The sequence below is a fragment of the Ruditapes philippinarum genome, unplaced genomic scaffold, assembly GCF_026571515.1.
Source record: "Ruditapes philippinarum isolate M1 unplaced genomic scaffold, ASM2657151v2 ctg4640_1_1_1_1, whole genome shotgun sequence".
NCBI lineage: Eukaryota > Metazoa > Mollusca > Bivalvia > Venerida > Veneridae > Ruditapes > Ruditapes philippinarum.
In genome coordinates this window covers 36,424-63,180 of record NW_026865257.1, presented here as the reverse complement: position 1 = coordinate 63,180, position 26,757 = coordinate 36,424, and the positions used below count along the sequence as shown (strand labels likewise).

General features: G+C 32.5%; 3 protein-coding genes across 3 annotated transcripts; all 3 read right to left on the bottom strand.

The window, feature by feature from the left end:
- Positions 1–756: 756 nt before the first annotated feature.
- LOC132728387 (uncharacterized) lies at positions 757–3,666 on the bottom strand. Its single transcript, XM_060714031.1, has 4 exons — positions 3,660–3,666; positions 3,126–3,559; positions 2,423–2,472; positions 757–954 (listed from the first exon to the last, which is right to left on the bottom strand). The coding sequence occupies exons 1-4, from the start codon at positions 3,664–3,666 to the stop codon at positions 786–788; spliced, it is 660 nt and encodes a 219-aa protein (XP_060570014.1). The 3' UTR covers positions 757–785.
- Positions 3,667–3,898: 232 nt separating this feature from the next.
- On the bottom strand, positions 3,899–16,115 carry LOC132728389 (protein starmaker-like; the record flags this gene model as incomplete). Its single annotated transcript, XM_060714035.1, is given in 3 exon segments — positions 3,899–4,965; positions 10,556–10,881; positions 16,039–16,115. Coding segments are annotated over 2 exon segments (1,368 nt in total), but the record flags the coding sequence as incomplete, so codon positions are not given.
- A 3,669-nt stretch (positions 16,116–19,784) lies between these two features.
- LOC132728390 (E3 ubiquitin-protein ligase RNF213-like) lies at positions 19,785–25,532 on the bottom strand. The gene is made up of 7 exons (XM_060714036.1): positions 25,308–25,532; positions 23,956–24,184; positions 22,803–22,877; positions 22,416–22,607; positions 21,915–22,013; positions 21,409–21,608; positions 19,785–20,879 (listed from the first exon to the last, which is right to left on the bottom strand). Exons 1-7 carry the CDS (start codon positions 25,505–25,507, stop codon positions 20,708–20,710), a joined length of 1,167 nt encoding a protein of 388 aa, XP_060570019.1. The 5' UTR covers positions 25,508–25,532; the 3' UTR covers positions 19,785–20,707.
- Between the last annotated feature and the right edge of the window lie 1,225 nt (positions 25,533–26,757).

Here is a 26,757-nt window from a genome sequence, read left to right as displayed (position 1 = left end):
TGCACCAGAAGTTTCTGAGGAGTAGTGCGGACAAGTTTTGTGACTGACAGACAGACGGCAAGACAGATGACGGAGAAGTGATCCCTATATGTTGCCACTACTCTGAGAGGCGACACAAAAATAGACCATTAAGGGGCCATAACTGTGAAAATAAAATCAAGTAGACTATCAAGAGAGTATGTACAACTAGGCTTGGTGACATAGAATCCAGGCAAGTTTCACTGAAATCCCCAGATCGGTTTTGGTGAAGCATGGAGAAGCTAATTTTTACTTGAAAATTTACCATTAAGGGGCAATAAATGTGCAAAAAAAAATTAAGTGGAAATTTAAGATACTATGCACAACTAGGCATGGTGACAAATAATCCTGTGAAGTTTAACTTAAATCTCCCCAGTAGTTTTGGAGATGCAGCGTAGAGAAGATTTCCGGATAGACAGATGGACAGTGCAATTACCATATGCCTCTATTTGGGAGCCTAAAAATGATATTGTGCAAAAAGTAAACTTCTAACATACCAATATAAAAAGCAAAAACAAAAAACACAGTGGATGATAAGAAAAAGTGCCACATAAATTTGATAGCAGCAAAAGCATTAAAGGGATATAACTTTGTGAAAAAATCACTAAATTATAACAACCTTCTAATATCCACAGCTCCTTGCAAAGACCTTTTTGAAAGGTTGCTGAAAAGTAGTTCAAACATAATTTTTGGAGCAGACAGAAAGATAATGCAGCTTCTAAATGCAGAAAATCGACCAGTTATAAAATTGTCAAACAAAGAAATCCTTACTTTTTCATTCTGCAAACTCTTGTCATGTTTTGCCATTTCTCATGCTGGTCTTCCATAACCAAAATAAGTTTGTGTTTCTCTGGATTGAACTTGAAATCTTCATTAATAAGTACATGGAAAAATACATGTGTGTATTTTTCTTGGCGCCCTCCGCTTCCACTTGTTCTAAACATAGAAATTATTGTTATGAATTTTAAAATTAATACAATAATACAGTTTTTAAATCCATTCAACATAGTTACGTTCAAAGTTCTCTTTAAGTTGCATTCCAGACAACGTCCCATTTAGCAAAGATTTAAACAAAAACAGTCTAATGGCAGCAAGTTTGGCCCAATGACAATGCTTGCAAAAAAAAAATAAAAAAATATGCATTTCTTCATCAAGTGAGTAAAAAATGATACAGTTGGGGACAATTTAGAATAGTAGTTTAAGCAATTTATCATGCAACTGCTATGGTAACTGCCCGATAACACTTGCCTGATAATTATTTTTGATATCAGGTCAGTAACCTGATATCAAAAATAAGCCCCGCCCATTTTAACGGACTTTTTTCAATTGCTTATATTCTCATTTTTACCAGCATGTGAATTCTACAATGTAATTCATTACCCTCACAAGTCTTGATCAATGTGTGATATTTAGGCCTATTATTTCGATTTCAATTACGAATAAATTAGATAGCGAATAGTTTTAGCACCAAACTAAATGAAGTGACGTCATAATTTATATTGCAAATGACATCATCGATGTTCACGTCATCACTATACATGTAATCATAACAAACAGGCTAGACGATTTTCATTGAGATCTTGTAAATGTTTACTTTATTTCGCCGGATTATTATTCAATAAGTGAACAAATTGTTTCGTTTTAAAAAAATAAAACGCATGTTTGTGAAGCTTGTGTTTGATTGCGATTTTGACTTTTCTTTGATTGTTCAAAATTATCGTGAACTTTTGAATTTGACAATTCAAGACAAAATTGCAGTAAAGTTTAGTTTATGTGATTCTAAGTGGATTTTTGGATCGATGTTTAAATTAAAGGTAAGAATTTTATCGTATTATGCCTACATTCTGTTGTATCTTTTATCCGAGTCGAAAGAAAAAATGGCCGCCAATAACAAATTCTACTGTAAGTTTCAGGGGCGGAGGAATTTTTTTCAAGAATTATTTCTTTGAACAAAAATCCCCCTTTTTAACGAAATTCGCTATTTAAAAGTAGATAATTCTTTTATTTTGCCAGTTGTTATGTGTTACATGATAAATAGAAAAACATGCTACTGTCTTTTGATATCAATTTTATCAGGCTCGGCTGATATGGGCAGAAAGGGCTCGGCAAGCCTCGCCCTTTCTAGCCCATATCAGCCTCGCCTGATAAAATTGATATCAAAAGACAGTAGCATGTTATTCTCTATGCAAAATTCAGAATTCAATGAAGATTTCATTATACAGGTTTCAGCACTTTTTTACTTTTACTTTTAAATATACTTTCAATATTTTCATGAAAATTAGCATGAATCTGAAGGCATGATGTCTTAATAGACACACTCTTATCCAGTGAATGCATATGAGTCATCTTTGATGCTCTATGATTAACTTAATATAAATTATAAACATATAATATATACTCTTACCCTGGTGTGGAGTTTTTGTTATTCCTTTTAGTGTTCTTACTTTTTTCCTGCTGAAAATATGTTGGTATGCTTCAATTGTTTGGCAGTTTGTTATGGGTTCAATATTGACAATTTCAGAAATTAAATATGTCAAAAATTGAACAGATATTACACCATTCTTCTTTGGATAAAAACCCTAATTTTTTACTTAATTTTACAGAACTTCAACATTACTTAAATGCCGATTATTTAAGTTTTTTTTTAAAACAATTTCTCTTCCAAATAAAATTAGTGTGATTGAATATAGATGTTTTGACATTTCTTACAAAATTTGACCATCCTGACTGATTGTATTTAAAATTTTATATAGGGTTGTATCAAAGAATAGGTTTTATTTTTTATAAATTTTACAGCATTGTAATATATTGACTTGCTATTGGTCAGCTAGTATTAGCCACTAGCTGATAAGCCACGCCTAAATTCACCTGGCATCACCTCTCTGTAGTATCATTAGTAAATAGATTTAGAAACCAGACGGCTGCGTTGTTTAATCTCTCTACCCATGCTTGTCAAGTAACAATGATATAGCAGACATTACAAGCATCATTCTAAATAGCAAGGCTAGAAAATTCTATACATGTATTTAAGGTTAATCAATTTTAGTTCTATTTTGTTCTTTTCACATATTAAATCATCATTCAAAAAGGAAAAATGTTTGACATACTGCATTATCTTTCTCTTTCTTCTCTTTCTCTTCTTTCTTTTTTAGTTTTTTCTTTTGCTTGCGTGTAAGCACTCCATCTTTTTTGTTGGAATCATTTTCATCCTCATTGTCATTTTTGTCATCCTCCATGTCCACATCATTTTCATTACCATCAGCACCTTCATTTGTGTCTTGATCATCAGAGTCTTCCTTTTCTTGCATATCATCATCTTTACTATTAGACTTAACTTCTGTTGTACTGCCTGTTTGAGAATCAGTATTTTTCTTTTTGTCGATCTGAAAAAGACTGCCTTGGATTTTAGGTGGGTATTTAACCTCACCTTGATCACTTACACCCCACCTTGAGCTTCCTCCAAATACATACCCACTATCCTGAGATCTGGATCCAGATGTGGGAGTATTTGTTTGATGATCTGTTTTACCTTCTTGATTGCCTTTTTTTATTTTTTATAAATTTTACAGCATTGTAATATATTGACTTGCTATTGGTCAGCTAGTATTAGCCACTAGCTGATAAGCCACGCCTAAATTCACCTGGCATCACCTCTCTGTAGTATCATTAGTAAATAGATTTAGAAACCAGACGGCTGCGTTGTTAAATCTCTCTACACATGCTTGTCAAGTAACTATGATATAGCAGACATTACAAGCATCATTCTTAATAGCAAGGCTAGAAAATTCTATACATGTATTTAAGGTTAATCAATTTTAGTTCTATTTTGTTCTTTTCACATATTAAATCATCATTCAAAAAAGAAAAATGTTTGACATACTGCATTATCTTTCTCTTTCTTCTCTTTCTCTTCTTTCTTTTTTAGTTTTTTCTTTTGCTTGCGTGTAAGCACTCCATCTTTTTTGTTGGAATCATTTTCATCCTCATTGTCATTTTTGTCATCCTCCATGTCCACATCATTTTCATTACCATCAGCACCTTCATTTGTGTCTTGATCATCAGAGTCTTCCTTTTCTTGCATATCATCATCTTTACTATTAGACTTAACTTCTGTTGTACTGCCTGTTTGAGAATCAGTATTTTTCTTTTTGTCAATCTGAAAAAGACTGCCTTGGATTTTAGGTGGGTATTTAACCTCACCTTGATCACTTACACCCCACCTTGAGCTTCCTCCAAATACATACCCACTATCCTGAGATCTGGATCCAGATGTGGGAGTATTTGTTTGATGATCTGTTTTACCTTCTTGATTGCCTTTTCCAGTAATACCATTACTTTGGGTATTTGTTTCAACTCTTTCTGATTGTAATGTAGCCCGCTTCGATATAGCAGCTCTTTCCTTTCTCTGTTTCTTCTTTAACTTTTTCTGCTTTTTGATACGTTTTGTAGGCCCTTTCCCCATGTCTTGTGACCCAGTTGTACTAAATGAATCACCTAAATCATTTTCATCAGATTTAGAGTCCTCTTCGCTATCTGAAGATCCTGATCCCTCTTTTTCAACACCTGTTTCTGATGGGTCATGAATTATATTTACATTTCCTCTCTCAACATTTTGAAGCTTAACTTTCTCTAGTTCAAATGAAAGATCCTTGTTGGGATTTGAAGGTATTATCACCAAGTTGCCGGTTTGATCTTTTATAGATGTACCCTCATTATCTGCTGGTGTCTCAATTATTTCTATATCACTTTCAGAACTATTGTTTTTATCTTCTACATTACTAGCAGGTCCTTCTTCAGATATAGCATTACTAGCTGTGAAAGAACTGTTGGCATTACTGTCAGCTGAGCGTTCTTTGCTTAAATCAACATCCATTCTGCAGTCAGTTTGTGCAGCAGACTGTTCTCCTTTTCTTTCCTCTATCTTTTCCTTTACAATTAAAGGTTGTTCTGTAAAATAATAAGAAATTAATAGAGTAGGGTTGGAATGATAATCGGCCCACAAAATGAATAATGACTTTTTTAAAAGCTTACGATTTTGGTTGCCAACTATCTTAGTAATAGTTCTGGGAAGTGAAGTTTCACAACAGAACACCTAGCTAAGGGCATGATTAATGAAACATTTTAGAGGACAGCCAGGTGATGAAAAAATAATGTATATCTCTTGACATTAAAGTAACCTATTTATGCATTAAACTGGCATCATTTATATCACCTTTAAAGGACCACCTATGGATCATTTCTGTGAATATTGGTCAAAATCCATTAAGTGGTTTTAAAACATTGTGGAAAATGAGAGAAAGACAGACAAACTGCAATCACAAAAGCTCATGTGCTACGGTGAGCTTAACAAGACCACCATAAGGCAGGGGCAACGCTGGACTTTTTCTAAAAGCAAACAAATAAACTGTTTAAACAAATCTTTAAAAAGAAAATTAAAGGAAACAAATTAAGTTTTTCCTTATCTTCATTTAATAGAAAAGATAGTCAAGTTCAATTTAAATTCAATACTGAATATGTTTGTTTGGTAGCAAGTCTTGTTTTTGTAGGTTTAAATCAAATCTTTACATAATTATGTAACAAAATTATGACAATTTAACCAAAATTCAATGCTTTGATCTTGATGGTCAATATCATTTAAAGCTCAAGGTCAAGGTCAGTTCAACCTTTCTGGTCTTGTCCAAAAGGTTATATGAAGATAATCCATTTATAAAAATTACAGTCAATTTAATAGCAACAAGACTATCAGTAGGACAGCACGCTCAACTATTCTAAGTGCTTGATAGTAAAAGAGCCTTGATAATGTAACACTTTCTAAGTTCACAAAAGGGCTATTGTTTTACAAAATCATGTTATAGGCCTTGGCAATGAAATATGAAAATATCTGAGGTGGTATGCAAACTTTAACGTAAATTCTAAGTTGAAAAAGGGTCATAATAATTCTGTCAAAATGCTTGATAGAGTTACCTCCCCTGTCTAGAGGTTGGGGGCATGATTGTGAACAAGTGTGCAAAGTTTCAAAGCCATATGCCAATGGACTTTGAAAATAATTTAGGTCAGGTAAGCAAACTTTAACGTAAATTCTAAGTCAAAAAAGGGGCATAAACTCCTCCTGTCTACAGGTTGGGGTCATAATGGTGAACAAGTGTGCAAAGTTTCAAAGCCATACATCTATGTCAATGGACTTTGAAAATATTTGAGGAGTTAAACGTAAATTGTAAGTCGAAAAGGGGGCATAATTCTGTCAAAATGCTTGATACAGTTACCTCCTTCTGTCTACAGGTTGGGGACATGATGGTGAACAAGTGTGCAAAGTTTCAAAGCTAAGACTTTGAAAATATTTGAGGCATAACAAAAACTTTAACATTAGTGGTTACGCCTACGCTGACGCTCGGGTGACTAGTATAGCTCTACTTATTCTTTTCGAATAGTCTAGCTAAAAAACAGTGAAAATTCAATAATTTAACATTGAGGGTCATTAGGGAGCCAAGGTCAATTTTAGTTACATGAAAATCTTATCCTAAAGACTGTTCTGTTGTTATATGAAGTCAACCCATTCAATAATAACACAGTTATAGCCTGAGTTACATCAAAAAAGAAAATTTCAATAATTTCACCTTCATGGTCAAGGTCATTTATGAGTGAAGTTCAAGGTCTGTCCAATAGTTCAAGGTTTGTCAGATTAACTTAAAGGTCTTAGTCTATCCTTAAGGATTATATGCTCACATTTGAAAACGATTCATTCACCAATAGCAGAAATCAGCAAAAAAAACAATACCTCTACAAGCCAAAAATTGACCATGAAAAGTCAGTTTATCAAACTATAAGTTTTGTTTTCATAAAAAGAACATTTTGTTCAAGCACAATGCTTTGGGTATGTTATGGTAAAGTTTGTAATGTTCAATTTTCTTTGATTTTCTAAATCACAACATTGGTGTCAACTTTTACTTGTAATGATATAATTTCTATGATTTTTATGGAGAATATTAGTGTTTAAATTTTGAAGACTTATTAGTTTAGTCAATTTAATCATGAATTTACTGTTTCCAATCTGTGACTCCATACTACATGTAAATCAAATGTATTATCTTTTGCTAAGTCAATTACAGTGTTATGAAATAGCTTTTGTTTCACAACATTATGTGCAACATGTTTACTGGATCAAAGTACGGTATAAGAAGTTGTTATATTGTTTTAATATATATCCTTAGGTTTAATCAAAGTCAACAAGGAATTATTTTCCTATTTGAACTTTGATTTTGTCCAAGGAAGTACAAATGAATGTAACTAAACAAGAGGGCCATGATGGCCCTGAGGTCGCTCACCTGTATATAGGCCCCCCACCCCCGGGCCAATTTTTACCCAAGGGCTTTTATTTGTTTATTTGAACAGACTTGGTAGACACCCATAAGAAGATATTTCATGCTAAACATCTAAGTTCTAGCTCATTGGCATTTTTAAAAGAAGATTTTTAAAGTTTTTACTATACACATATAGTTAAAAACAATGTCACCCCTGGGGCAGGGCCAGTTTTGACCCCCGGGCGTTTATTTTAACAAACTTTGTAGATATTTACTTAAAGATGTTTCATGCTTAATATCTAAACTCTAGCTATTTGGGTTTTTCCAAAGAAGATTTTTAAGTTTTTGCTATACACATATAAGAAAAATCAATGACCCCCCCGGGCGGGGCAAGTTTTGACCCCAGGGCTTTTATTTGAACATACTTGGTAGACACCCATTAGAACATGTTTCATGCTAAATATCTTAGCTCTAGCTCTTTGAGTTCTTTAAAAGAAGATTTTTTAAGTTTTTACTATATGCATATAGAGAAAATCAATGACCCCCTGGGGCGGGGCCAATTTTGACCCCAGAGCTTTTATTTGAACAAACTTGGTAGACACTCATTAGAAGATGTTTCATGCTAAATATCTTAGCTCTAGCTCTTTGGGTTCTTTAAAAGAAGATTTCTTAAGTTTTTACTATATGCATATAGGGAAAATCTATGACCCCCTGGGGCAGGGTCAATTTTAACCTCAGGGCTTTTATTTGAACAAACTTGGTAGACATTCACTAGAAGATGTTTCATGCCAAATATCTAAGCTCTAGCTCTTATGGTTCTTTAAAAGAAGATTTTTTAAGTTTTTACTATATGCATATGGGGAAAATCTATGACCCCCGGGGCGGGGCCAATTTTGACCCCAGGGCTTTAATTTGAACAAACTTGGTAGACACTCACTAGAAGATGTTTCATGCTTAATATCTTAGCTCTAGCTCTTTGGGTTCTTTAAAAGAAGATTTTTTAAGTTTTTACTATATGCATATAGGGAAAATCAATGACCCCCTGGGTCCGGGCCAATTTTGACCCCAGGGCTTTTATTTGAACAAACTTGGTAGACACTCACTAGAAGATGTTTCATGCCAAATATCTAAGCTCTAGCTCTTACGGTTCTTTAAAAGAAGATTTTTTAAGTTTTTACCATATGCATATAGGGAAAATCAATGACCCCCAGGGGCGGGGCCAATTTTGACCCCAGGGCTTTTATTTGAACAAACTTGGTAGACACTCACTAGAAGATGTTTCATGCCAAATATCTAAGCTCTAGCTCTTATGGTTTTTTAAAAGAAGATATTTAAAGTTTTTTCTTTTGGTTGCCATGGCAACCAGAGTTCTGCATGGAATTAAATTCTTTGAACAATTTTTAAAGGTGACCACCAAAGGAACATTCCTGTGAAGTTTGGATGAAATTGGCTCAGTGGTTTATGAGGAGATGTCATTTAAAGCAAAAGTTTACAGACGGACGGACGGACGGCCGGACGCCGGACGAAAAGCGATCACAAAAGCTCACCCTGTCACTTTGTGACAGGTGAGCTAAAAATAAAAATCAAATAGATAAAAACAAAAAAACACTCTTAATCAAAAAATATAACAAGAGCTGTCACAGGAGACAGCGAAGCTCGACTAATAAAATACTGGACGCAGTAAGGAGGACAAAACTATGAAAGAAAAATCAATTATGTATAATTATGTATTAAGTTATAGTAAAAAAATAACATTTGTTAACATAAATTCCAGATCAAGGGGAATAATTCTAAAAATAGTCATGCTAGAGTTATGGACCTTTTCACACAACATGTGTGTTATGATAAGAAATATATATTTGAAGTTTGAAGTAGATACCTTAAAAAGTAAAGAAGTTATTATATTTCTTAAAGCAAATCCTAAGTTCAAAGAGAGATAAATCTGTAAATATTACTTCTAGAGTTATGAACATTGTCACATAAAATGTAATTGATGATAAAGAATAAGTATTTGAAGTTTGAGTTAGATACCTTTAAAAATAAAAAAGTTTATATAAAAAATAACATTTTTCTAGTAAAAAAATCTAAGTTATGGGGAGATAATTCTTGCAATATTGGAGCTAGAGTTATGAACCTTGTCACATAAGATATGGATGATGATAAGGTACATATATTTTGAAGTATGAAGTTGATCCCTTAGAAATAAATAAGTTACAGTAAAAAATAATATTTTTTTAAGGAAAATTCTAAGTTCAAGGGAGATAAATCTGAAATTATTTGTGCTAGAGTTACGAACCTTGTCACATAAGATGGGGATGATGATAAGGTACATATATTTGAAGTATGAGGGTGATCCTTTAAGAAATAAAGAAGTAACAGTAAAAAATATTATTTTTTAAGGAAAATTCTAAGTTCAAGGGAAGATAAATCTTAAAAAAATTGGTGCTAAAGTTATGAACCCTTGTCACATAAGATGGGGATGATGATAAGATACATTTATTTAAAGTATGAGGGTGATCCCTTAAGAAATAAAGAAGTTACAGTAAAAAATAGTATTTTTTAAGGAAAATTCTAAGTTCAAGGGAGATAAATCTGAAAATATTGGTGCTAGAGTTATGAACCTTGTCACATAAGATGTGGTTGATGATAAGGAACATATATTTGAAGTTTGAAGTTGATACCTTAAGAAATGACAAAGTTATAGTGAAAAATATTTTACTGCACCAAAAAATTTTAATTTGGGAAAACTGGGCGCGGGCGCCCGGGCGCCGACGCCGACCCGGGGGGGTAGGGCACTTTCTCCATATACTTTGTATAGTCGAGGGTAAAAATGTTTGAAGTTCAGAGGTTAAAAAAGGGTATAAAACCGAAAAAAAACCTTTTATCTTTCTCTTCCATAAAAATTTTTTTCTTTCCCAAAATAAAATTTTAAAAAAAAAGTTAATTGTTTTTAAAGCCCCCGTTAATATGTTTTTAAACAACATTTCCCGGCTTTTTTTTTCCTCAAAAAGTTTTTTAAAAATTTTTTTAAACACTGCACACCTCCCCTTACTATCAATTTAAATTTTTGTTTAAGGCCAAACCCTTTATTTTTTAAAAAAATTTCCCCTGCAGTTTCGGGATTGTAAACTTGGGTATTTGTTAAAAATGTAGAGAAAGAAAGGAAATACCCAAAATAAAGTTAAAATGAAACTAGATTAAGCGAGGATGTAAAATATAACATTTAATAATTTACTTACTTGTAACATATTTTCTATGACCACATTCTGTACAGAATGACTTCCCTGTTAGCAGGATATTGCTACAATTACTGCATCTTTCCTCTTGAAGGTTAAATAATGACTGGTCTACTTTTATTCCACAATCGGGACAAAACTTTTGTCCCTTCACAAGCTCTGAATGACAAGGGTCTCCATTGTCTTGTTTGCCATTGCATATAACAACAGTCTCTGTTTTAACTTCTTCAATCATCTTTGACCCACACTCATGACAAAACTTGCCCGGCCCCACAGCACCACATGTGCTGTCAGAGCACCTCATATTGCAGAACTATTCCTCTTAATTTCTGAAACATGAACACTAAGTTAAAAATATCTAAACAAACTTTATAAGATTTTTAAATAACAGGAATTAATGCCCTGAATCACTCACTTGAGAGACATAATAAATGCTAAAAAGTTAAAGCCAGTAATGAGGTCACATTGGGTTTTTTCTTTTATTCCCTTTTTTCCAGGCTGCATTATTTTTAAAATACGTGTAGATGTCTGCTATGATTAATATTTAAGCTATTAGCTATGTAATTTCACACAAGAAGACTTAACTGATCGTTTTACTATGTAAGTCTATGTCAAGTAATTGACCCCTAGGGTAGGCCAGTTTTAACCCAAGGGACATGATTTATATCAATTTTGTAGAGGACCACAAGGTGAAAGTGCATGCCAAATATCCAAGCTTTGGGTATTGTAGTTTCGAAGAAGTCTTTTAAGACATTTTTACATTGCAAGTCTGTGAACAAAAATACCACAATTAAGGGCATGGCCATGTTTGACCCCAGAGGGATGACTTATATAACCTATTTGTAGATGTCCATTTAGGCAATTAGTTATATGCAAATAATCTAAGCTTCCCCGGGAAAGTGGTGTTTTGAAAAAAGAAAATTTAAATGTATTTAAACCTAAACTAAAGACCCCATGGAAAGGCTGAAAAATTTTAAGCTTTTGTAAGACCATAAGTATGTTAATGCAAAAATATCTCTTGCCAGAGAAGAAATATCCGTGGGCACAAGCCAATTTTTAGATGTCTACTTGAAAATGCTACAAGCCAATTACCTAACTCTGGGCATTGCCATTTTTTCATAAAGAACTTTTTTAATGTTTTTTTCCTATTTAAGCATATGGGGGAAACTAAAGTGTTCCCTTTAAGATGGGGCAATATGTGACCCCAGGGCCATTCATTTCTATTACTTTTGGTTTGAAGGCCCCAGGGTTTTTCAGAGGTAAAAATGGCCCCAAAAATTTTAACCTGGCATTTTTATTTGAAAAAAAGATAATTTTTTAAAATTTTAAATTTTTTTTTTTTTAGTCAATTTTTTTAGCCCTGTTTGGGCCCACTTATTACTCAAGGGAAAATGTTTTTATTACTTTTTGGGGAGAGAAACCCCCAAGGGGTTTATCCTGTTAAAATTTGGTCAAAATCCCTTTTTGTTAAATTTTGGAGAATGTTATTTTTAAAAAAATTTTGGACAACGATTAAAGAGGGGGCACCCCTTTCCCCTCTTTTGAATAGCAAAAAACTAAAAAAACCCCAAAAAAAAAGACCCATTATTTTGAATGAAAAATTTCCTTCCCAAAACCATTTCTTAAAGGGCAAAAAACAAGCCTTTTTAAGTTAAAACCTTTACCTTTTGGGGCTTGCATGAGGCTCATCAGCTCAAGGTGCCTAACATTTTATGTTTTTATTTTATAATTATTTCAAATTCAATCCATCAATGACCCAAAAATATGGGCGGGGAAAAAAAAATTTGGAATTTTGACCCCTTTACCTTTGCAATGAAAACCTTTTATTTTGGGGAGCTGCAGGTTTTGTTCAAAAACAATCATGCCAAATATTTTAAAAAAGCATTTTAGAAATGGGGGGGTTTTTGCCCGGGAAAAGGGGCAAAAAAGCACTTTCATGAAAAAAAAAACTTTTTACATAAAAGATTACCTTTTCCTTTGAAGTGGATTTTTCTAATTCCCGCAGGCTACATGTTATCTCTGTCCGGGGTATTGGGGTTAAAAAATTTTTTAAAAAACTTTTGGGGAAAGAAATGATTTTTTGACCGGGAAAAGCCATCAATGTAAAATTTATGAAAATTAAAAAATCAAAAATTTTATTTTCAAAATGTTTTACCCCGCCTTTTTAAGCTGGGGTAACTATTTTTTGCATGCAACACATAGTAATCATTTTCCCAAAACCCGCCCTTGATTTTTTAACATACAAATATAACCTTAAACCCTTTTAAGCTTGAGACCTAATTCTTATGTACATGCATGATACATCATCATCATGTCCATCACATTAATGCCAATTTAATTTTTAAAAGCATTTTAAGAATGGGAAAGTTGTTGACCTTAAAATATTATCAATCCACTTAAATGAAAAATTCCTTTTAAGTCAATGTGTGACCTTGACTTTTGCCCTACAAATCTGGATCTTGCATGTGACCCATTAATTGTCTCACATGCTTCAAATTTATGCTATATTATTTCAAATCCAACTGTTATAAGTTATGATCCGGATAAAGTATGGAAAGAATGACATCCTTTAGGGATAGACATTATGGGTTGTTCTTTTCATCCCTTAATTTATTTTTTTCAACCCATCATGTGCCCCTTTTCAACCCCAGAATTACAGTTTATATCTAATATACATGTATGAACCTTATAATGTCCAGTAATTTTTTCCACTTTTTGGGGGAGGGGGAATGCAATAGGAGGGGGATTTTATTTCATCACAAATGAGGAGAAACGAAAAGGAATGGATTTTTTTTCTGTAAGATTTACTGTTCTGTCATATTAATGTTTTCTTTCCGGTAGAAAAGGGGAGCAACTCATGCAACACAAGTTTAAATTAGGTCGCTTTTTCTTAATATATGGATCTAAACTGTCGACAGCAGAATTTAAAGCAACACATGTTTAACTTGTCGTGACACCGGGAGTTGCACCCCATTTATTTTGGTGAAAGAAAACACTTCATGTTAAATCCTTGTCTGCTGAATAATTAAGAAGGGATAGGCCATGGTTTATATAACCCAGAAAGATCATTGCACCTAATCAATAGATGACATCTAATAATTTTGAGGTCATTGGGTCAAAAATCAAGGTCACAGTGACGCTAAATGTAAAATCATTGACCAGTCAATATGTTGTATAAATGACAGTATCTCGTGGCCACGACTTAGTTATCTCGTGGCCAGAACTTAGTAACTCGTGGCCAGGACATAGTATCTCGTGGCCACGACTTAGCTATCTCGTAGGCACGACTAAGGCACTCGTGGCCAGGACATAGTATCTTGTGGCCACGACTTAGCTATTTCGTGGCCACGACTTAGTAACTCATGGCCACAACACAGTATCTCTTGGCCACGAAATAGTTATCTCATGGCCACGACATAGTATCTCGTGGCCAAGACATAGTATCTCGTGGCCACGACTTAGTAACTCTCGTGGCCACGACACAGTATCTCGTGGCCATGAAATAGCCATCTTGTGGCCACCACTTAGTATTTCATGGCCACGACATGCCCAAGAGATAAATAAAAACACACACATGTCACCTTTGTGCAACCGTAATTACTTGTATGCATGATATTTTACTCATTAAAGACATAAATTTATTCAATATGGTAATATAGGGCAAAATTCTGATATCTTATTTTCATTGTATTGTCTTCTTATCTATACACAGGTGGCATTATTGGTACACTCTTTACAGACAAATTATATGTACATGTACATGTAAGTTTTTAGCACATGTTAGCAAGGACTGAATTCTTAACATTCCAATCCCATGTTTATATTAGGTCATGTTTTGACAACATACAGGTGAAAGTGATTTATATTAAATACAAAATTTTTTGTACCTCCTGTTGATCCGACACTTAGATTTGGTTTTGTTCACACATCTGCATGATTTATACTCAACATCACTAATTCCGCGTCATCCCTTAATTAACGGTAATGGCATATTTTCATATGACCGGTGTAAAACTTGGTCAGAATTGACATATTTTATTCAAACATCAAAACAACAAAGCTTTTGTGCAAAAAAAATTTAAATCTCTAGATTTTAATGTAAAACAGAACAACATTTTTACAAATTTCTGCCAAAAGCAACAGTAGTCCGTTAAATTTTTGCATCCGTTTGAAACAATCATCATTTTCTAAATGTTCTTGTTTGTTGAGAAAATAAATTTTTAGTTACAAAGTAAGCTTAATTTTAATATTTAAAATCAAGCAAATTAACATGTAGAAATTTTAACTGAAACATGAAAAAACTGAAATGTAACACCATTACCGCGATTTAAAAGATGACACAATGTTTTCAAAATGGCCGACATATGGTCTATGTTTGGTCCATTAAAATTAACTTTGACAGAATATATTGTTGTTTCATTGTGACATGCAGCAGAAAATACCTATATGTTATATTTTATGTCAATTTTTGTACCATAAGAATAATTGGTTGTATTCTTTCTGGATTCAAAGCATTAAGTACCGTGAACTAAGAGGAGAACAGTATAATAATTTTAATATCAATTTTTAAAGAATGCAATTAAAAATCAAGCGTTTAACAGTTTGATTCATACACCAGCCTTATTAAAGCTTAATGTGTATTTCTAATGATACAGTCGGACAAACAGAAGCTGGGGCATTTTATGAGGCTCGATAACGGCGGCACGAAATACCCAAATATACCCAAATACACCCAAATATACCCAAATATAGTATTATTTATTTTTGTTTGTATAAAATATAGATTATAATGAGAAATAAATAAATATTTATAAAATACAATGACTTAGCCTGCTAAAGCTTTCATTCATTCCGTTGAAATGGGCAGTTAAGATGTTGTAAGAAAATAAAGTTGTGACATTTGCTTATGTATTATATAGGATAAGGTTCTTTATGAATGTACTTTCAATTTTAAATCAAGATATGATATTTGTTGTCTACACTTAGATTTTTAAGGGGTAATTTTGTTGAAATTTCATATCATATACAAGTGTCCAATGTTATTTAAAAAAATAGCTTTAATGGAGTACATAATTATACTGTATTTTGGTTCAAAACGCAGTGATAGGAAAATGTATATTTGGGTATGTTTGATTGTATCTTAGTGAAAGTGTATATTGTATTCATGATTAAAACAGCACTTTTTTAGTATAAAACCTTTTTTTTTAGTATAATTGGGAAATATTTGGGTATATTTTGGCAATATTTGGGTATATTTGGGCAATATTTGGGTGTATTTGGGTATATTTGGGTATTTCGTGCTGCCCCTCGATAATCATTTTTTTAAAAACGAAAGTAGATTCTAATTTTCTGCACTCATTCTATTACGCACAGACAACAGTGCGTCTAAAATATTTTTGTTTTCATTCTCCATCTATTACTATGACGGAAAATAGTCAGCAACAAAAAGCGCATATTTAAACATGAATCTGCTTATTCAAATGTACCTGTCAGTATTTTTCCAGGGTTAAAACTTTAGCAAAAAGATATCGTTTTTTTTCAATGACCAAAGCGAAAGTATAACGGCCCTCTAGCGGATTAGGTTTCACGCAACCAATTTATAAGGCAGAATACTACTATATGTGTTCCTTCATTGACTGAGTTAACTCTTAATTAAACAGATCTATAGATATGTCCAGATTGTTTCAACAACAGCCATTTAAAACTTTATATTATTAATCTTTATCATATTTTGACACAAATAGTAAAAATAACAAAAGTTTGCCGTCTTAATTGCTTGAAAAATATTGACGATTTAAGTAAAATTGTGTATCGATCAGTTCAACAACAAATATGGTTTCATCAATTAAATAACAGTTTTACTTATTTCGTCTTCATTTACAGTAACTTTAGAAGTGGTAAGAAACACCCATAGTTTTGAAATGAAAAGAAACAAAACCAAAGAAATGTATATCTGAAAAAGAAACTGGTTTAGTGTTAAAAAGGAGAGGAGTCATATTTTTCAATTTTCTATGGGACATCCTTGTATCTGCATATAATTTCTATCTAGATACAGTTTGTGCAAAAAGGAAGGTTTACCATACCGATTTAGAAATATTAACATTTTAAACCTGAAACATAAATTTGGTAATATATTCATATTCAAGAATTTTCAACAAAAAAAAAAATGAAAACCACAATCTTACCAAACAAAAAAATGAATAAGAACAATAAATAAAAAATAAAAAATTGGCTCCTACATAGGACTTGAACAATCTTTATATCCTCAGTGAAAATGAATACTCTTCACATAGGAACAGACTGGTCTTGCTGGGCCTAATCCAGTTCTGTATATTGGTAGGAAAAAAGTTTTATTTATTTCTATACTAAAATCTGATCTTAACTTAATGATTAAACTATTCATGTACAGTACTGTATAGCTATTCTTTGAAGAATGATAAGAGACTATTTACATGGCATTCAATAAATGTCTTCAAACATGATTTCATCACTGGACCAAGCTTTCATATAACAACAAAATGAGCTTTTGTTAAAAAAGAGCTGTGAAATCATGTCAACATTGTATATGGCAAGTATTGATGTAAAAATTTATAATTTTGCATTTTTTTCTGTTCAATATGACCACGGATTTGTAATATAAATCCGTGATATGACTTATATTTTAGAAAATGAAACACTTATATATATTGACTGTACAATATTTCGTTAATAATCACCCATTCATTTATTATCATTTGATAGTCTTTTTATGAATAATTGTGTTCGTGAGTTCAGGTGTGTCAAAGTCCCAACGACAGGATTAAGAAAATGTCATAAAACAGCTTTGAGACAACATAAGGCGACATTGTTCAAAATGTTTGGTGATTCATACACGAAAACTCATCATATTCGGAAATTTAAAAAAAATGTTTTGACTGACAAACTATTTGCGTTTTAACAAAATATTTAAGTAGTTAAAAAAACTCATTAGAACGTATGAAAATAAATGAAAGTTTGGCATCTCTTAATCCTGAATAACATCTAACAAAATCTAACAAAATTGAAAAAGACATAGGCCTACAGATCTTTGAAAAACTTGTGGACGGATTATCTTAATTTAAAAATCAATGTCAATATTCATATATTACGTTACATTTTAATTTAATGATACTAGTAGTGGTTTCCTAGGATAGAAGTCCAACAGACTAAATTAACTATGTGTTAAAAAGATATGTATCGCAAATGAAAAAGCAGATTCGATTTTTTTTCGAATCTCCTGTCGCCATTTCTACATTATATATTTAAATAATTTTTCAAACTCTTGTGAAGTTAAGATGGGTGGTGGAATAACACACCTTTTGTCCGGTTCCTTAATTGTAACACATGGAAATTCACGTCATGTACACTATTTGTCACTTCACAAAATCAATAAACATTGATGAGATTGGTATAAATAAAAATTACTTAAATTACGATTAATCATTTTCATAATTTTAAGTAATTAATAATGCCATGGTACTAAAACGATCCGGTTGAATGATATTGTTAATTAAGTAGCTGGCAAATAATTAACAACCGGTCACGTGTCAATCTGTTTGACACTTACCGCCTTGCCAATCCACTTTCAAAGAAATACCAATTGTGTAATATTATGTAATACATGGGTAATAAAATGTGATCTTTAACACCCTGCTGTTATAGTTTAAATTACTGATGAAAAAGTCACCTAATGATACCTTAACCAGAGGACTTTCGGTCGTTGAATTATAAGTCCCGCTAATTTTGTATATCTGTTATAAATATCAATTCACGTTTTAAATACTCACCGCTTTAATTCATCCCAAAATTTCTTTTTTCTGGGTGACATAACTTGAAATCACGCCTTTTAAGTGCGCTAAATGTATGCTATCGTTATTGCGCTTTTGCCCTACGCAGAATGCGCATGCGCGAAATGCAACATAAGTTGCTATGGAAAAATCGTTATGTAAAAAGGTCTATAGTTCTCAACAATGTATAGACCATTCTTAATATTCTACAGCTATTTTTAGAAAATGAACCTGAACGAGGCTTAACTGGAAATCTGATAAGCCAGTATCAGGACTTATCTTTGGTTTCTCATTTGTAGAGTTATATTATAAGTTATAAAGATCGTTGACAGGTTATATATGGCCCTATATAAATGGCTATTTGTAAATATAACCCGAGCCGTCAGGCGAGGGTTATATTACAAACAGCCGTTTATATACGGCCATATAACTTGTCAACGATCTTTATAACGAATTTATAATACAGCAAGCATCATTTTTAGAGAAAAAAAGGTAAGGTTTCTCCATGAATCGACAGCAGCCGTGTATATTATTAGTTATAAAGATCGTTGACAGGTTATATGGCCCTATATAAACGGCTGTTTGTAAATATAATCCGAGCCGTTAGGCGAGGGTTATATTGCAAACAGCCGTTTATATACGGCCATATAACTTGCCAACGATCTTTATAACGAATTTATAATACAGCAAGCATCATTTTTAGAGCAAAAAGTAAGATTTCTTCATGAATCGACAGCAGCCGTATATATAAAACTATTTAAACGTCACGATTATCCAATGAAAAGCGACGTTACAAACGTGCAGTATCATAAAAAAACAATATAAACGTCACGATTATCCAATGAAAAATGACGTTACAAACGTGCAGTATTATAAATTAAACAAAACAAGATTCATCAGGACAGAAATCACTCTATAAAGAATTCTATTATATATTTGTGAGGTATCCATTTATGATTAAAGAGGTGAGAAAGACAAGAGATATTTTTACTTTCGGTTTCAATTTTGCTATTTCCTAACATAAGCTTTATATATAAATCTGTGGTGCCTTTTCATATATAATCTTATTTGTTCTATTTATTTACGGATTTTTGATGCCAACATAAAGGTAATTGCAAATTGAATCACAAGATAAGCCCCTAATGACCTGTGTAAAATCTTAATCAGATGTGTATTGGGCAGATTTTATCAAACATGTATTGACTTAGTTATAAGGATCTTTTACCATAGTATCTGAAATAAACTAATACCTAGCCAAACTCTGTGTATACATGTACTTTATGAATTGTAATTTGTACTTCCAGTCCAGTTCTACCGGCCAGCAGATAATGGTTACACAATATATGGCAAATGCCATAGATAACAGAGAAAGCATGAATTTCATTATTTATTTCAAGACTAAACTTTAATATTTCCTCATGATATTGTTTTTTGTTATCCTTTTATTTATTAAAATACCAATAAATATACATAATAAGATTAACAATATATTACATAAGACAAATGTTCAATAAACTCACTCAAGTCACAGAATGCTACACAAAAGTAGCATTAAGAGTAGAAATTTGAGGACATTTTACGAATGACCATGTTCCCCATACCACTCCCACCCCCAATGATTTCATTAATATTATGCCATGATAAACAAATAAACGACCAACGCAACGTATTTAATCTCTACATACATAGCAATACAAAACAAAATACAACACATGCATGTATTTTGTCACTTTTCATAAGTGCCAATCAAAAACAATATTTTAATTAACACTTTCTTTTTGTAATACACAAGGAAATAAAATATAAAATCAACAAACAAATTTACATTATAAAAGAAAATCAACAAATTGTCTGTAGAAAACTTAAACATAAATGAACACCAATCCAAAACAGTTGGATATAATAAACAGCAACATTAAATAGTTAATGTAGTGTCAAGTATCAGTAACAAATAAAAGTAAACACAATAATACATGATATAATTATAACTCAATTCAACAAAAATATCACATCATTTTATGATTATCACTTGTGTTTCATTGCTTTTATGACCATCACAGTCTCCATATTTCTCATGCTCGCAAACTTCACATTTTTATACCTATACAAGATTGTGCAAGCCTAGCTAGTAATAATATGACAATGAAAATACTTCCTTCTACTGTACAGTTTATCACAACTATTATAAGGCCATAGATTTTGTGTGCAACACACAAAAACAAAGGACACTAGCGTATGTATTATGACTGTCTGCCTTTTTCCTTCAAAATATTTCTTACACCCGTCACAGATTTGAACATTTGGTTTTGTATGTCTTTGTCAGTCCCCACATTTACAATGAGAATATTTCTCAATATCTTCTATAGTTTCCAGTCTGTTTTTCTCTCAACATAACGTATGTACACACCCATGTATGAACACTGTATTTATATAAAATGTCTTTTGGGAAGTCTGCTAATACTGCCAAATCTAACAGAGGATTGTCCATGCTGTCTACATATTCAGGCAGCCATTCTCCAAGTCTGTAATAAAAAAAGACATTTACAATAAATAATGCTTAATATATACTGAAACAAAAAAGAAACTTTCTCCAAGTTTGTATGTAGATATGTTAGTACAGTTTTTCAATCCTATTGAGTTGAATAAACATGTCGGGCTTTTATACCGATTTTGCAAACAAAACGAGTTTTAGAAGCTACTACATGTATATAAGTGTGTACATCTAAGTGGTACCATTGAACAACTGGCACATACTTTGCGAAAGTTTCTTTTTTGGTTCAGTATATTTGACCTATGGCACACTAAATTGCTGTGTTGACACAAGAAAAAGAAGAAGCTCAAATACTCATGAAAAGGCAGTTAAAAAGCATATTCGTTTGAAGATAAATCATAAAGCTTTTCAAATTATTATCTGTCAAACAAGACATGAAAATATTGAAAAGATCTATCAAATATATATAATTATCAAACTTTTACAGATGTGTAGAGGATCTACTAAATCTGTTAAGGTTTATGTTGACCAATCAATTAAGAGATTATTAAGAGGTTTACTTGTGATTGGTTGTATCAATAAAATCCTCGTCCTCTGGGTTTTGTCTGACAGCAACAACTAAGAGAATATACTCATGAAGTATTTCTACAAGCTGGTTTAGTTTTTCTATTGACAACTTCTTCATATAACCCCTGTATTCTGTCATTATCTCTTCTGGCAATTCCTCGTTAAACTCTTTTAATACACTTTCAAATGTTGACTGAAATGTTAATGATTTGTGCTCATTTAGCATTAAAGTTATGAGTTACCTACCATAATAATATAAATATAATTATCACAGTATTCATGATGTGGCACAAACCAAACACATATAGTTTATCAAACTATTAACTTTTAGGGTAGCTTAAATTCATGTATTGTACTGCCATAATTTAAAACTGAACGATCTTAAAATTTCACACTCTAGTCAGACTTAAACAGAAACTCTCAAAGTGACCTCAAAATATATGCAAAATAAAATAATTACAGCTGCAGTTTAGAGAGCGAAAATACTTAGTCAACCTACCACTGTGTGTTGATTATTGTGTATCATCTTCTTTGATTTCTGTAGAGACAGTAGTAACCATAGTGACTGTGCATGTCTCAACTCACATGCCTGCTGGGCCTACAATGAATTTGTTATAATGTTATTAGTCTACAATTCTGTAAAAACTAGTGGATTCTTATACTATTAAATTAAGTCATTTCAAAACTTTCCAAAACTTATATAGATGTAAACTTGTTTGTTTCCTTAAAAACATATTTTCATGTATGATATATGCAATGGCCACGTACAATAATGAATACAAAATACGATAAAGAAACTAAATTATAACAATTACAATCATAAATGAAATGAAAAATCAGAACCAAACACAACATCAAATATTATTTAGTACATAGACAACAATTCAGACACTGTATAATTGTACATTGGTTAAATGTTAGCTTAAAAAGAGCATAAAAAATCATACATTATTATGAAATGTAATATTGGGTCATACATAAAAAATTTAAGTACAATCACCTTTTGACTATGTATTGTGGTTTTCATTTGCAGTGTGTTCCCCATGAATTCATGTAAAGTTTTCTCCGGTTGACCTCCTGTAGACTTGAGAAAACTTATTGTAATGTCTAGATTGTCCAGTGATGTACAAATATCAGGTAGCGTCTTTATCTCACCACATATTTGAGTCTTAACTGCTGCACTCAAATTTTCCTGAAAGAAACTCAACATAATATAACTTGTTTCACATAATAGGAGTGCTGACTTAAATGCTTAAGAAGTAATAACAGAGTAATTTCTTTAACAGAATGTTCCTTGAAAATAGTAAGTTGAAAAGGATTAATTTTTGCAGTAGTAACACTGATTGCCATTACAGAAAGTAAATAATAAATATAAAATATATTTTACCTGAGGTATTTTCTCAGACAGTTTTCTAAAGACTTCAGCATCAGTGAACTCAGTTCTGTACACCATTTGGTCAATCTAATAAACAAAATAAAAAAGACATCAACCATTTATCAAATACGATTATCAAATTTCGCTTAAGCTGGTGCAAGGGGGATGGATGGTAACAAAAATAAACCACTGCCATCAATGCAGAACCTGAAACCATACAGTCAAAGGTGTGACATACTCCTTGTTACCTTGTTAGACAAACCTTACTAGTTCCCTGTCACTATTCAAACTAGAACTGCCACTGGCGTGAATACCTCCGCATACCACTTTTGTCAGAAGCTTTTTTTAAGTCAAGGCCCGTGCGACCTTGAACTTTGACCAATTGACCTCAAGATCAATAGGGGTAATCTACTAATCATGACTAACCTCCATGCAAAATATGAAGACTGTGGGTCAAAGGAATCTCAAGTTATTGGGCGGACAAGCTTTTTTTAGTCAAGGACCCTGTGACCTTTGACCCAGTGACCCCAAAATCAATAGGGGTCATCTACTAATCATGCCTAACCTGCATGCTAAATATGGAGACTGTGGGTCAAAGGAACCTCAAGTTTTGGGCAGACAAACTTTTTTTAGTGAAGGCCCGTGACCTTGACCTTTGACCCAGCAACCTCACAATCAATAGGGTAATCTACTAGTCATGACTAACCTCCATGCCAAATATGAAGACTATGGGTCAAAGGAATCTTAAGTTATTGAGCAGACAAGTTTTTTATAGTCAAGGCCCCTTTGACCTTGACCTTTGACCCAGCGACCTCAAAATCAATAGGGGTCATCTACTAGTCATTTGAAAAACCGACTGACGGCCGGACTGAGAGACGTCTGGACGGACAAGCTGATTCCAGTATACCCCCATACAACTTCGTTGTGCGGAGGTAAAATTATTAAAACTGCTCAAATATGTGTCTGTAATTGTAAAATCCTGTTACCGGCAATTGTTTTCATTTCTTAACTATTAACTGGGATGTTTGTGTTGATAATGTCTATGAAAGGATGTAAATTCATGTAACATTACAATAAAGACAAGATTCACTTGAGATACATGTACCAGTATCTCTTTTTTCATCACAACAAGAAGTAAAGACAAGAGCTTTAAGAAATATCATACCATCAACACTCTTCCAACTTCAATTCTTGACTTCGAAAACAAGAATCTGTCCATCAATTGTCTCTCTAAGGCAGCAAAGTCATACTCTATCTTTGTCCCTTTACCCATCTCAAATGAATACTGGCAGTTAGCAAGCACTAAAGGTAAAATGTCGTGCTGGGGGTCGTAGCCGATTAGATGTGCTGATGTCACCTCTTTGGGGTTTACACTGGATATGCTGCCAGATTTCCTGTACAAAAATATTCAGGTTTGCTTATCACTACTTAATTCTGTATCACTAGCAACATTTAAGACCAATATAATAACACCTTTCAAAATGTTTAATGTTTATTAAAAATAAGTTTTTAAAATATTGCTTGTGGTTTCATATCATTATTTAAATTCTTTCCAGGTTAAGTTGAAGTCACAACAGCACTGTCAAGGTCTTAATGTGGCAGCAAGACGAAGACGACAGCATGGCAGAGTGGTTAAGGCATCAGATTAGTAATGTTATTTAATGATCGCTAGCCACATTTGTTCAAACCCAGTCAGGGACAAGTTGATGTTTCCTTGAGCAAGAAACCTTACACTTATTGCTCAGGAAAGGATTTGACAGTGTGTCTATAAGCTTATAGCTTCCTACACAAATTCTGTATAAACCAAAGTTATAATGTGGCTTTCCAGCTTTACTGTTGGAAGAACACTGCAGGTGCTCTTTTGTACATTGTTTTATGCACATGCTGAGAACCCAAAATGTACCACCGACCTACCACAACTTGCTGGATACCTAACAGTATGAAACTACTTTTGATACTGTGTTAATTTAAGAATTGATGCTGGTTTTAATCTTGTTTTAATTATTTTGCTGGCTCCTTAATATGAACATGACAACAAGCAGGGCTGGTCCATTTCACAAAATTAGATGGAAAAAGTCATAAGCCTTTTCCTTTATTGCACATTATGTAAATTGCTAAAGTTATTGCATCATGTTGTTTATGATATAAATATATTAACTTTACATTCATAAGCCTTAAGTAATCTATGACACAAGAACCCAAAATGAACCACCAACCAACAACAAGCTGGCTAAGTGGCTACCTAACAGTACGAAACTACTTTCAATACAGTGTCAATTTAATATTTTCCTGTATTTCACACTAATAATGTATTGTTACAGTTATTGCATCATGTTGCGTATGGTATAAAGATATCTCAATTACATTCATAAGCCTTAATAGGGGCAAGACAGGAATATATCAACATGTTCTATACTCTTCATCAACACATCTTACTTATGTGATATCTCCTATTTCTCAAGTCAGCATTAAGTCAGCATTAATATTCAAATAACAGAAATGAGTAAAAGTAGTTACCTATGAGCTTCCTTGAGATATTTATCTAAGAAATCATTTTGTTTCCTCATCAAAAAGTCTAACAGGACATATGAACATAGTCCTGCCTCTTTTATTGTTGGTAACAGGATAGATACTGGTGTATTGTCTGTGATTGGTTTACTACAGTATTCCTTGGAAATTATCATACCACCTAATTCTGTTGGACACACTGAAAACATGCAATAATCTAGCTATATTTATACTCTCTTGTTATCACAACATCATGCTACAATAATATATTGTTTTATTTTTATTATACCTCAGATAACTAAAAAACGAGAACGGTGACCTCAATTTTTTTTTCGCTTAAAATGTTTCTGTTATCATATTTTAACAACATGCCAAGTCTAAAGAAATTCTATAGAACAGTTTTAATTTTGCCTATATGTCTATATGAAAACTCCCGAAAACGTCATTAAATAACGTCATTCCCGTGTGCCTTTTTATGTATGGATAACGTTCTAAAATTACGTTAATTTGCCGTTACGAAAGATGTTGTAAATTTATGTTGTAAATGTATATGCTTCTATAGGAGAAAGTGCTGGGCGAATATATGAAGTTTTCATAATTTTTTCCGAACATTAATAAAGGTGTAAAATGCAAGAAAAAGAATCAAACACCGTCTGTCGTCACAGACAGGAATATCTAACTCCCGAATATGTTTTTAGATTTTTAAAATATTTTAAACTCAGAAAAATATTTGTTCCTATGACAAAAGAGCCAAACAAGTAGAAATTGGTATAAAATCACAGTAGAACAGAAAACAACAAATGTCTGTTTTTCACGGTATATAAATGTCATCTAGAAATTCTTGGATTTAATAAAAACCTGCGCCCTTTATGCCTTGTTCCAACTTTACTCTGTGTCTGCAAAGTGTTATGTTAAGTGTTGTGTCGCTTTCACTTGCTGATCTGTGTATTCATTTTTAACAACAAAGGCATTACTTCTATAATACTATCACACGTGTATATATCCGTCGATTTCCAAATAATGAATATAAATAGCGAATAAAATAAAAAAATCCTGAAATGTCCAAACATAGGTAACATTTCAAGAAGCTTCATTCCCTATTACAGGCCAAGAAATGTTGGTCTTTTCTTTAAAAAAATAAATCCAGTTCCTTTAATGGCACTATATATTCATATTGTGACCACCTATGGAGTGTTGAATTTTAAACATAACATATCTACTTTGTAAGAAGTCAAAAAATCTTTATTTTATATTTATAAAGAGACTTAGTGGCAATTATTAGTATTTTCTAATATCAATTTGAGCATAGTATATCTTTAAACACTTTGTAACATTTACATAATTATGAAAATATTGAAATAGGGAATTAAGAAACATCTGCAGAAGAGCTTATGTACGCTGGTTATCACGGAACCTTCATTGCTATGCATAAATGCGATTTCATGAACAGCTGCGTATG